Here is a 13,230-nt window from a genome sequence, read left to right on the forward strand (position 1 = left end):
CACACACACACACACACACACACACACAGCCCCTACCTCTCTTCTGCGTCAGGTCAACAGAGATGTGAGACTGCAAGGATGAAGAAAAGGAAGAGGAGGTGGACGCGTCAGGGGAGAGGCAGAACTCCTCAGGCGGCTTCTCTGTCAGAGAAAAGTAGTCTGGCAGGAAGTCGCTGTAGCTCTGCTGCAGCTTAGCTGATTGGCCCACTCCTAAGACACACACACATACACACACAGATGATCAAACACTCATTCAGACACACACACAGTCACTATTAAAGCCATTAAGGTAAGAAGCACAGCATTCGAAGTATCCAAGCTTATTTTTTAAATATGTCATATATCCCAACAGTGCCAATAGATTTCTGAGCACCATTGAGCCGGCCCAGCTTGTGGGCAGACGGGACTGAAGGGAAATCAAAGACGTTGCGTCTGGCAGGTCGTGGTCCCAATCCAGCAGAAGCGTGGCACCCTGAGACCCTCTCCACTCCCAGAGGGTTTCGACGACGGTACTCCCTCCATTTGAGAGCCTGAGGAGAGAGGTGGTGTGCTGTTGTTTGGGGGGGGGGGGGGGGGTGTCAGGGTTGCAATAATGGGGTCAGGTTAGGGTTAAAAGGATGGTTTGTTGACAAGATAGATGGAAATGATATGCAGGAGTAAAGCAGAAGAAGAAAAAAACATGGAAAATGTGAAGGGAGGACAGGAAAAACATTGAAGTCCATGCATGAAGGGAGAGAAGAAAGAGAAAAAGAGAACAGTAAGAATCTACAGGAGCTTCTTTTTAAACAGTAAATCAACACTGAACCGCACACGGCCTGTCTGTACAAAACCTGTTGCATGATTCAGAAATGAAGAGGCTGACAGAAGAAAGAAAATGTTAAGTCATGGAAAACGAAAGAAAGACGGCCTCAGCCACAAAGTGAAGTGTGAACAATACGAAAACAATCTCCTGTGAAACTCCAGCAGAAAAATTATATCAAGCATGTGCATAAAAATGTCCCCTTTTTAAAAAATGGTACCTGATTGTGCTCAGCTATTTTAAAACACAGCAGGATTTTCTCATGAGAGATTAAATGAATAGCCTTTTACGGAAATACCTGATCTATTTATGGACCTACCGTTATGTGTCCTGGCTGCATGTCCTTTGTTTCCCTCCCCATGCTTTGCAGAGTCCAGGCAGCCCAGTGGGCTCAGATTGTCACTATGAAGTGCTGGTAAGCTCGGCAGACCTCCACGGTGGAAACAGTGTCCCTGCACTGCTGGCAGCATTGGTGGCACCGCCCCTCTCTTCACCCCCAGTGATGAAGGAGGAGGAGTAGGGGGTAATGGAGCTGATGCCCCTCCCTGTTTTACCATCGGTGGGCTGTGCAGGGGGCCGAGGCCTGCTGAAAGCGGGCAGGAGAGGCTGTGTGTTGGCTTAGGGCTGGGGGTGCAGGTGGAGCAGGTCCCAGAGCTGGGTGCCCCCTGGAGCCGGACCGGGGAGTAGCTCCCAAGAGGCGAAGGCCTAACTGATCCAGGAGGAGGAGCTGTTGTGGTGAGAGAACCATGGAAGCTGTGGACTTTCTCAGCTGCATCTTCACTGTCCTCCCCAACCGGACCTCCGGAGCCAGAACCAGACCCAGACCCAGACCCAGAGCCCAAGCTGGAGCGGCCCTGCATGCTAGAGATGTAGCCTGTGAGCAGGGGAGCCAGGGGCTTGGGCTGGGGGGCTTTAGATGCAAACTGGTGGTGGAAGGTAAAGGGCTGGATGGGAAGGGTGGTGGGCCGCTGGTCCTTACTGTAGCGCACCACCGCTGGGCGGCTTTCTGCAGAACTCGAGAGACCACCTGGAGGAGTGCAAGATGAGCAGGGGGAACGGATGGAAGAAAAAACCACAAAGCAAGCTGGTTAGATCTTGAATGGTGCAAAAAAAAAAAAAATAAAAAAATACAATAGAAAATAGAAATTTTTGCTCTGACTGCAACATTAAGCAAAGAAATATATAAAATCCAGACTCAAAACTGAACCTAAAGGATCTGTGGAACATATGCAGGAATCTCATTGTGTGTGTTTGTGTGCTCTTTGTCATTCATCCAACCTACTGAAATTTGTTCAATGTATTGCTGAGTAGATGTAGCACCAAGTTTTAGGTAATTTGGTAGAATGGTTTTCATATTTTGTCTATAAATGCCTTCTGTCTGTCCTCGAGGCAGATTAAAAGCTCCTCTCTGTTACACTTTCACAACTCTGCGGCGGGCTTTTAGGGAACAATTAAAAAAAAGAACAATTAGCTCTGCTTACTTCATGCACTGTTCTCAATGAGCAGCAGATATGCTAACATTCGCTAACTGTATCCTCATAGTTATCCTCTTTTCAAAACAATAACATCATGTGTGCATCTGTTAGCTATCGCATCAGCTGGCTGCATGCCTTTGGAGGCATTTAGGGGACATGTTTAAGTTCCAGCAGTAACCTGGGTAAAGCCCCATGCTCACATAAAGCCGTTCTTTTGTTACGCATTACTTTGTAGCGGAGTGCTGATTTACAGTAATGAACATCCAGAGCTCCAGTTCCATGGTTAAGTGTCTAATGTGTTTACAAGCTGCCATATGTCCCAAACACATACTTTACTCCTGTTCATACGCTCTTTATTAATATGTTACAACCACCACGTCATCAGCCAGTGGTGTTCTCTGAGCTCTCCTGTACTGCACTAAAAGACAAAACAAAACAAAAAGCACCGATCGCACATTTGGACACCAATTTACGGTATATGTACATGTAATTTTAGTTTCGTCATGTTTTCTTGATCAGAAAGTACAGTAAAAATCGCCTAATTTGGATTCAAATGGCCCATGGGATTTTGTCGGACTTCTAAAAGAAATCCATCTTATGTGTAAGTTGGATAAAATTTGATTCCTCAAAATATCAGCGAGAGTCTGGGGTCTAATATCGAATTTCACGGGAATAGATTTCTGCTTCATGCCTGGATTTCCATCATGGCATTTTTAGCAGTAGTTAATTAACTTCATTATTTTGAGGCTAATGATGTGGTTTAGTTATCAAAAGTATCTTTTTCCACCCTCAAATGCACAGGTTGCAGATATAATTGGAAAGAATATGTTTTTGGTAACATACCAACTCTTTACATTCTTCCCTCAAAGTTAAGAGAAGTTTAACTCAGTACCTGCCAAACGTAAGTTACTTATATTTATTTTTTACTGTGGATCTCCTTTTGATTCCTAAGTTAATATTTTTGTGCATAAAAAGAACCTTATCACGAACTCACAAAAACTCCTCACACTGTCCCAATCAACGGGCTAAAACTAAGTCAATAAATGTACAAAGATTTAAACAACACAAATATTCACACACACACAAAAAAAAGTCACTACAGGCAGACTGACAAATTGATTAAAGCTGAAATGATCAGCAGATTAAACTGCAAAAACGGAAACCGTAACACACCAGAAAACTGCTCAGTCATAAAACTCAACAGCTCTTATCACAGACAACCACACCGCTGTTAGAGACACTGCTCTGACAGGCCCACACACACACACACACACACACTCGCATAACCACACAAAGGCACACAGACTAAACCTGAACAAAGGTGACACACCAGCGAGGAGAAGCCTTTTTCTGCAATGTGTGTGTCTGTGTGTGTGCTCCTAGATCCAGCGCTCAGTGTGACAGACAGTGGAGTGTGTGACGTCACCAGTGTTGCGCAAGCTGTTTGTCACCCAAAGGCCATCCCACCACCGCCACCTGATACGAGTGCAGTGATGTTTCTTAGCCACAGAGGGCGACAACGAGCTGCTGTAGAAACCATGAAGAAGGGAGGGAGGAGTGAGAGGGCTACACACCCAGCAGGCCTCAGCTCCCAGTGGGGATGGAGAAGAGAGACACTCATTCTCTGACTCTGCTCTGTCATCCCTCTAATTGGACATTTTTTTCCCCCCATTTCTTTTCTCTTCCCCCTCCTCACTAACTCGCCTCTCCTCATTTTCATCAGCTTCTTCTCTGCCCGTCTTTCTCTCCAGCTCTTCTCCTCTTTCACAGATGAATCCATTCAACAGCCGAAGCTTTTCCTTTGCAGCTCTGTGCTTTATGTTAGCATCATTAGCGAGCAAGCCGTCTCCCAGTGGCTTTGAAAGAGGCCTGTACTGTATGCTGCGGTGAAACAACACAGCTGACTGAAGTGAAGTCTAATGAATAATATATATGCTGAGATTCTGCAGAGCCTCTCATTACAGCCTTAAATTATCATGCCCTTTATGGATACAGTGTTACAAACTGAGGAGGGAACATGCCTGTTCTTTGGCACGGCCCATTTCTTTAAATCGCTTTACCAAATTTCTCCTTGCCTTCTAAATTATCAGCACATCCTTGGTTCCACTTCCCAGTCAAACTTTGGTCGAAGGGCGAACCATTTTTCAATTTTAATGACTACTTTGATCTATACTCAGTAAATCTGGTGGGTGATGCTCTTTTGTTCTAGGTTGTTCCCACATGTAGTCTGAAGAAAGAAAGCCTGTACATTCAGCAGTATCTGTTAAATAACCTCTACTTCACTATAGTGTATGTAAAAATCTACAGGAAATATTCTAATTACACCCTCAAGTGATGATGGGGTTCAGTATTATGGTTAATTAACAGATAATTAACAGAAAATCTGTGAGTCTGCAAATTATTAGAAAACCTTTGATAACTCTGAATGTTTCTGTATCACTGTTATGTGCTCTGGTGTGAAAAGGTAGCACTTATGCAGCACCTCAGGAACCATGAGAGCGTTCCTCTTTAATTTCAAGAAACCTTAATATGAAACCTGTTCCTCTGACACGCGTAAGCAGCAGCGCTTTTTTAAAATAACTAGCTAAGTAATGAGATTTTTGTTTGCTGTTAAAGTAATTATTAAAAGATCATCTGAATTCAAATTAAAAAGATTTTTTTTCCTGATATGATGTTTGGATGACCCAGTTTTCCACTAGCACTTGAATGCGGCATAGATTTGTGAATCTGTGTGAAGATAAGTGTCTCAAAACCCCACGTGCACGTATGAACGTGCACGTATGAAGCGGTGTGTGCATAAATGATAACTGCTTATTCAGATTTTCATATACGCATTTGTTATGAGTACTCAAAATTACCCACAAATGACACATTTTTGACAGATTTGAGACTCCATACTTCAGCCTGTCTACAGCTATAAAAGGCGACAGCTGGGACTTCCTGGGATATCACTCTCCCAGTGCACTCAGTCCTTACCCTCCCTGGTTTTATTCCAAAGGAATTCCAAGCATGTGTTTGTGTGTTTACCTAACCAGACAAACAGCAAGCAGCTGAGACTGAGCTGACGGTGGTCACTGTTCCAGATGCCGTCTCAGTCCAACACACTGTTTGTGCAGCTCACGGATTTGGAGACTGTTAGACTTTTTAAAGTGGTCTTGAGCAGTAGTTCTCCCGGCTTGTTTTTCTTTGGACATTGGCTTCTTTTTCACTCATTTTCAGTCAGTTCGTTTTAGGAAGAATGTTTGTTTTTTGGTTTGTTAAGGCACTTAATACTCACCTAACTCATCTACATCTACAACAGCAGCTTAAAGTCATGTCCTTAAGAAATCCAGCAAAAACCTGAGCAGGACCTGAGAGATGTATCTGGCTCTTCAGCTGATCCCTCGACTGATCATCGAACCCTCATCAGAAATGGTCTCAGTGGAAGGGTGGCTGTCAAGAAGGCATTCTTGAGGAAGGCAAATGGGAAGAAACGGCTGGATTGAACTGAACTGAAAATCCGTGGCAACAGGTCTAATGGAGCGATGAATCCAGAGAGGTCCAACAGTGAGCATCTACAGCCATCTATAAAACACGGTGGAGGCTCTGTCGTGGTTTGAGGCCGCATTTCAGCCAGCGGCGTTGGGGACTTTGTCAAAATTGATGGAATTGTGAACACAGGGAAGCACCATGAGAGATTTAATCCACCTACGGCTTAATGTTTCAGCATGACAATGATCCCAAACAAACTGCCAATACTGTAAAAGCTGGATAGAAAACACACAGTGAAACACCATCAGTCATGGACTGGCCTCCCCAGAGCCCAGACCTCAGTATTATTTAAGCTGTGTGGGATCATCCAGACATAGCTGACATCCAAAGAAGAGCTTTGAACGTCCTTCAAGAAGCCTGGAGATCTAATCCTGAAGAACGCTTCAAGAAATTACAGGAAAGCTGCTCAGGCAGTGCTACAATAAACGTGGTCATAACAAATATTGACTCTCGTGACTCTGTTATTGCCTTATACACTGTATTTCCATTTATGTTTGGACATTTCAATAAACTGTCTCACCTGGTTCCCATTTTCCTTGCAAAACATACAGAAATGAGGGGTGACTCAAAACTTTTGCACAGCATATGCTCAACAGCTCTACTTGGTTTTATTTATCCACTAATTAATTATACATGGAGTAGTTCTTTTGATGATGCAGATATTTAACTTTTTACTACTTTAGTTCATCTGTGTACACCTAATTATACAGTACGGAGTGCTTTTATGAATTCCAAACAAATGTTTTTTCCTCCTGAATTAATCTGTAAAAATTAGATACTAATTAAGCCAAAAAACTCCACACATACTTCTAATAACCAGCATATTGTATTAAATGCATTAAATGAAGCAGAATTGCAACACCAGGACTGCAGTGGCATCTTGCTTAGTCATGACTGACTCCACTGGCTAGTTGAGAAGGTGATGTGTGTAGCATTTTAACTTCAACAAGCCAAAAAAAGATCTGACATCATTATAAGAAGTCACATTTCTCACATTTCTGAATGCTGGAAAATAACCAGATGTTCTAAACGGAGGCTCGTGATGAGCTTTCTGAGAACAACTTTCAGAAAATAAATGTTTGACAGAGAGCTGGCAAAGAGGAATGACACAAACATGGAGAGATATGTAAATATGCAAGCCGCGCACACACACACACACACACACACACACACACACACACACACACACACACACACACACACACACACACACACACACACACAGAGTAACTGATGCAGAGCTCAGTGGGGGGGAGTTTCTCTGCATCTTTCTCTCCTCTCTCACCTGTTTGTTATTCTGAACACATTCGCCCCACTTCAACCCTTCATTCCATCTAAAGCAGAGGGCACGCACACACACACACACACACACACACACACACACACACACACCTCAAAACAGAATTGCACACACGTAGATAACACAAACAATACCTCCCAACAAAATATCTGTCCACATCTGGGGGATGCAATAAGTTTACCTCAACATGTTCTTGTATTTGATGTTAAAATTTTAATGTGAGCATATTTATAATTGATGAAAGTTTCTGAGATGTTTAAAGAACAGCTGTCTCCTTCTTTACCTTTTGATAAAACTCACAGGTATGGCTGATCACATGACTCATCCCTTAATTATGCTGCTATTGGCTTAGGCTGCTGACAGACTTGCGAAGATTCACTGAGCACTTCACTCCTCTTCATTGTGTTTATATGCCACTACTGCATGACTTTAACTTTTGTCTAGCCAAATATTTTCCTCAGGAGTTTGTAGAGACCAAACTAGCTAATATCTGACTTCCATTCATCAGGTGGAACCCCACAAATTAACCCCACAAGTTAACCCCAAATGTGCTACAGATGGATACAGATTACAGCCAAAAAAAGAGTTGTGCAGTATAAGAGGTGGCGTACCTTCTGCCTTGGCCCGGGTTTCTCTCCCCCCTTCCAGGTGTCGCTCTATACTGCCTTGACTGTAGCATCTGGTAAAGGGTACGGGCGACAGGGCCTGACTGTCAGCCTCCACACGTTGCTCCAGGATCGGAGAAAAATCCACAGAGGAGTGCGAGTGGGAGGAGATGGCGTCCGCAGCTGCCTTCACTGAGGGCGATCCACCTGTTCCTCCAGTTCTCCGTTTGCTTCTAGCGATCTCTGCGAAGGAGGTTACCCTTGGAGGAGGAGGCGGGGCCAGGACGGCGCCCTCGCTGAGCCGAACGGGGCAGCTCAGCATACGCTCTAGTGAGCCGAGCCGTGGCGACGGAGACTTGTCCAGGTTGCGATCGTAGCTCCGAGAACGTGGACGGCTTCCGGTGGACGCTCCACCTCCAATAACACCCCGACCAGACATAGGAGGAGAAATGTTGACATACACCTGGCCTTCAATCAGAGCAGGAGCAGCTTTAGCCCCACTAGCTCCCTGCTGGTTCTTCTTCTTCTCTTCATCCTCCTCCTCCTCCTCCTCATCATCCCGCTGAATAAAGAGGAATAAGAAAAGACCGAAAGTCACTTTTTTTCCAGGAGATTATAAAACAAAACACATTTCTAGCTGTGGTTAAGAGGTCAAATGAAAAACAAACCAAAGGCTTAAACTGACTTTAATCCAGATTTGCTCTGACACAGTGGCACTGTTACGGACTGATATTAATACCTTCAGCTCTACGTAAGTGCTAAAATAATCCTGGGACAGGAGCAGATAACTGCAGACAGTGGGTACGGGCTAAAAGAAGCCAGGGGCAGATTAATACCAGTGTCAGGGCAGTTTGAGGTTCAGGGTTACTGTCACAGGGCCTTCAGCTTCATTTACAGTTTTGTAGCTATTTATGCCCCCCCCCCATTTATTTTTAGACAACTTAAATCGGAAACATTCTTTATCTTTATTATTACATCATCAGGTAAATGTCCGCACATTTACAAAGTGATGAAGCAGAGCTGTTAGGATTAGGTCTGGGTGATTCTGGCTTCTAACATTTTTTAAAACTAAATATTTGAGATAGAACTATTATTCTTTTTCATTACAAAACATTTCTTATTTTTCATAGTGTTGTACATCACCGTCCAGCCAATTCAGAGTGATTCATAATCAAGTGATAATGAAATAAAGCTAAAGGCATGTGATTAATGGCTGTTAGAATCATTTTTAACCATTGCCAATATGACATCTCTGTTTTGTTAGTGATGCATTTTTACGCCACAAAATATCTGATGAACTTTATCCCTTTGGTCACATGTCTAGTGGACTGCAGGATTCTCCACTCACCCTAGTTGACGCTCCCTCTTCATCCTCTTCCTCCACTCCCTCCTCACGAGCTTGCTGCCTGAAGAGGAAGTACTCACTCGGCTGAGTTGGGGTGGGGCTGCCTTTGCTGTGCTCATCTGAGCAGCTGTTAACTGAGGAGCCTGCGGGACTCGGGGACGACTGGGATGAAAGGTCACATGTGACCAGTTTATAGTAGTTCTGGGTGGCGACAACCAGGCGTGCCTGACTCTGGAGACAGGAAGCAAGATCACCAGAGGACCCTACATGAGGAGGGTGGAAGGAGTTGCAGTTGGCATCGAGGTCAAGAACTCCCTGGTGTTCCACGGAGCAGGAACAGGTGGAGGAGGAGGACAGGTGCGGTTCACGGATGAGCGGGAATGTGTTTCCAAGTTGCTGAGATAAGGGAGGTTCAGTTGGTGAAGTGTGAAGGTCCAAATAGAAAGCTCCTCCATTTGAGTCTCGGTTTCCTGGCAGATCAGAAGCAGACGAGGTGCAGGAGTGGTCGGTGGAGCTGTTGAGGTTGGTGGGACCAGAGACTGGTGGCTTCTCTGGCACACTGTTGTTCATCTTGTTGTAGATGGCACTGAAGTTGACAAGCACGCCATCGGAGCTGTTGCAAGAGGAGTCGCTGCCGTAGCCTTGCTGGCACTCTGAGAAAGGCTCAGAGAAGCCTTCGGGGAAGTGCCGAGGGTAATTCTGGGAGAGAGTGCAGCAGGAGCAGTGCTGGGTGGAAGAGCTGGAAGAGTAGGAGCCCGTTTTGCTGCTTCTCCCACACCTCATCGGATGATCTTCATCTTCTTCATCGTCATCCCCCCAGTCTTGATCCCCACAGTCCATTGACATGTTGGAGCCGCTGCTTCCATGGCGCCGTTGGCTGTTAAGGTCCAAGATGTCGAGGTCCTCTAGGTGGTTAGAAAGATCCGAGGCTCCACCTCTCAGGGACTCCCGACTGCTTCCTCCCACTGAGCTGTGAAGGAGAAAGGGCTCAGAAGCAAAGCCAAGGTCGTGTAAATGAAAGGGTGCTAATCCGTCATCGAGTGCAGAGTTAGTGTCACTGTGAAGGTGAAAAGAGGAGTCTTCAAGGTAACCACTGAGGTTGTCACCATCATCTTCCTCCCCTTCATCATCCTCATCATCTTCGGTATTCAGCAGGAATGGATTATGACGCAATGGATTCCTGGTCTTCGGTTTGGCTCTGGGTAATGTGTGTGCTGTAATCAGCTGGTCCTCTGAATTGCTCGAGGTAAATGATGAATCATCACTGGCTGTGCTGCCGCCTCTCCCGCCACCCTTTTGTTCTCTTCCTCCATTGTGGGAGGACCAGGACCCACTAGAGGTCTGGATCAGGCTGCTGTAGAGCAGAGCTTCTCTCTGGAGGATGTCTCTCTCAGGAAGGGAAGTGGTGCGACTCAAGCCCAGGTTCTCTGGTGGGCTAAAAGGGTTGCTCCTCTTCATTGAGCTCCCACAGCCACCTTGCCGCCCACCTGACACCTGACAATGCACCAGGGGAATGTGATGCACAATCAGCGTCTCACCAGACAGTTTAGGAGGGCTGTCCATGGTCTAAGAGGAGGGAAGGTGGGACTGGAGCTGCAGCAGCTGAACGGAGCCCTGTATGGGTGGGGGGCAAGGCTGAAACGGGGTGTGCTGACAGTTGTATTCACACTCTGTTTGCTGGGCCTCTCTCTGCAGGGCTGCCAGGTATTTGGAAGGAGAGGTCAGGGAAGTCTACACCGTGGTCAGAGTGATACATCTGGAAAACACAAAAACATGCAGAGAGAAAAGAGGTTATAAAAGCAGGCAAATACACACACACACACACACACACACACACACTACACATGCAGACTTGAGGCTACAAGGCTGTAAAAAATTGTGCAGAGTCCATGAAATAGAAAGAAGGGGATCTATAAAGTAATAAGAGCTTTCTGGACCACAGCTAACCGTTTTTCAGCTTATTTCTTATTTTACTGGTGTTTGGTGTTCACATTAAATGTGGGCCATACAAAAGTACAGAACAGAGTTTTCCGGTTAGTATAGGCAGGCAGTTAGGTTATTAGGACTTTGTGGACTATGCATTGCAGCCACCATTCATGGTGATGTTCTATCCTTATCTCCTTAACCAGCAGATGCTCCCAGACATTCAGCTCCTCTATAATGTGACAGAGGAATCAACTTCTATTCCAAAGATGTTCCTTCTTTCTTAATCAATTTCTTGGCCAATTGGTTGAAATAAAATTCATCTTTCTCGAAAACCCACTGATGAGCTCTCAGTTCGAGTTAAAACACGATTTCATTTTCTTTCAGGAGAACACTCATCAGTGTCTTGAGATGAGAGTCTTCTCCTGGCCTTTCCAAACTGTACTTCAGTACTCTCAGGTATCATGATTCTCAGATTAATAAATGAACTAAATGTGGCTTCCTTCGGTGGAGACTCTTAGCCTTTACTGTTAGTAGTACAAAAGTAAAAAAAAATCTGTAAATTGAAGGTGCTGTGCAGTATAAGTACAGTGAATCAAATGACTCAAACCACAGGATCAGACACGGTCATTTCAAAAACTCGTGCTATAAGCGAGCGGTCAGAAATTTCACAGCTCTGAGGACCCCAAAGTGGCAGAATTCACAAATCCAATATATCGCTGCAAAGCCTCTCCAGTGAAAGCAGTGACTGAAGCTTTCATTTCATTTTCATTTGGGCCGATTCTGGTTCAAAAGTTGATGGCTGAACTCAGGGATTTGTCGGGACATGTTACTGCCCCGGTGGGCATGTCTTGCTCTTCCTTCAGCCTTAGGTACCACCCTTTGTGCAGCTGACTGTACTCAGCAATTAGGACGGGAGTACTTAAGGCCAGGCAGAGGGGAGCCAGAGTGCCTCTGCAGTCTGACGCTGTGTGTTTTTGGCCGTTTAATCCGCTCAGTGGAGAAGACGGTGTTTTAGATCATTTACCTCTTTTTGACGTCGTCTTTTATTTTGAGATCAACTTCTAGGTTTTGTTGTTTCTTTCTTTTGATAGCGACAGCAGCTCATCTGTTTCTTTTAGTTTAACTGATAAAAAACGAACAAAAACTTTCTGTTAACAGCTTTTGTTACACCCCCTGGACTCTCAGGGGAAGGTGACAGGGTTATACAGGAGCTATATTTATAGGATCTGGAGGTTAGAAACTGCACAGATGTTCACAGTTTCAGTCCCTAATGTGGGTTTTACTCAAAAACAGTGGATGCTCACCTAATGCAACTCAAAAGCATTGTTCACTGCAACCAAACTTGTTAAAAATGAGGTGACCAAGAGAAAGCAGAGGTCATCCTCATGACATCACCTGACTTTAAAAAGCCCCTCTGGAGCTAAAAAATGACTGAAGCTTCCACCCACCATCAATAAGTGTCCCTAAACATTTTATAAACTTAACTAGTATAAAGTAACTCTACTATAAAACGGCTTCAGCAACAGCAGAGAATTCGAACCAAGTTTCAGTACAGTGAGCAGGTTGAGTCATCACAGCATGAAGTGGAAACAGTGTGAGCCAGTAACTCACCGAGCAGCTGACTCTTAAACAGGACTATGATCTCATCCTTATTCACATCACACCCTAAATAACAGACACAGGATAGAGCCAGCGTTTCCTTCATCTTCCTCTGTCCCTGTACATTAAATGACCGAACGTCCGCCAAGTCCTCACATCTTCGTGCTGTAAGATCATATTTGTTGATTATAAACACATTTTGCCGGCATCCAATTTGTGCTTAAATAAGGGAAAAGCTCTCTAACAGTTTGTGTATGATTACTTGTTTTTGAAAATGATGCACTTTCTGCTACTTCAAGTCTGTCAGCTTTCAGTTTCAGTTACAGCGAGTTAAAGGTGCTTTTATATGTCAGAACTCCCAAATTAGGTGCTATTATAGCAAATTACATGAGAATTGATAGCTTCTTTCTCGTGCTAGTCTCACTGCACTGTTAGGAGCAGTTTTCGTTATCACAGAGCCGAATAAACATACTGAAAGTAATTTTTATCCATCAGCTTTCTCCCGACACGGATGGACCTGCTCTGTCTGCAAACACAACATTTCACACAAGCTTTGATGCTCATTTAGGAGAAGCTGGAAAACTTCTCCACCTTTTGTTTGTTTGTTTTTACGTCTATCTTAAGGAATTATTCATAAACGCTACTGTTGC

The 13,230-nt window shown here is 44.6% G+C and overlaps 1 protein-coding gene across 3 annotated transcripts in view; it reads right to left on the reverse strand.

Moving 5' to 3' along the window:
• Positions 1-13,230, reverse strand: part of rusc2 (RUN and SH3 domain containing 2) — a 40,001-nt gene that overhangs the window by 9,303 nt on the left and 17,468 nt on the right. For 2 of the 3 annotated variants that reach the window (XR_004019407.1, XM_030723454.1), the window contains exons 2-6: positions 9,059-10,811; positions 7,717-8,272; positions 1,119-1,826; positions 374-550; positions 37-210 (exon numbers count right to left, since the gene is read on the reverse strand). Coding sequence is in view for 2 of the 3 variants with exons in the window: in XM_030723454.1 (XP_030579314.1) it covers positions 37-210; positions 374-550; positions 1,119-1,826; positions 7,717-8,272; positions 9,059-10,618 (3,175 nt within the window). In the remaining variant the exon portion in view is untranslated. The remainder of the gene's footprint in view (positions 1-36; positions 211-373; positions 551-1,118; positions 1,827-7,716; positions 8,273-9,058; positions 10,812-13,230) is intronic. The other variant, XM_030723456.1, reaches the window with a different exon arrangement.

Source organism: Archocentrus centrarchus, unplaced genomic scaffold (assembly GCF_007364275.1).
Source record: "Archocentrus centrarchus isolate MPI-CPG fArcCen1 unplaced genomic scaffold, fArcCen1 scaffold_26_ctg1, whole genome shotgun sequence".
NCBI classification, from domain to species: domain Eukaryota; kingdom Metazoa; phylum Chordata; class Actinopteri; order Cichliformes; family Cichlidae; genus Archocentrus; species Archocentrus centrarchus.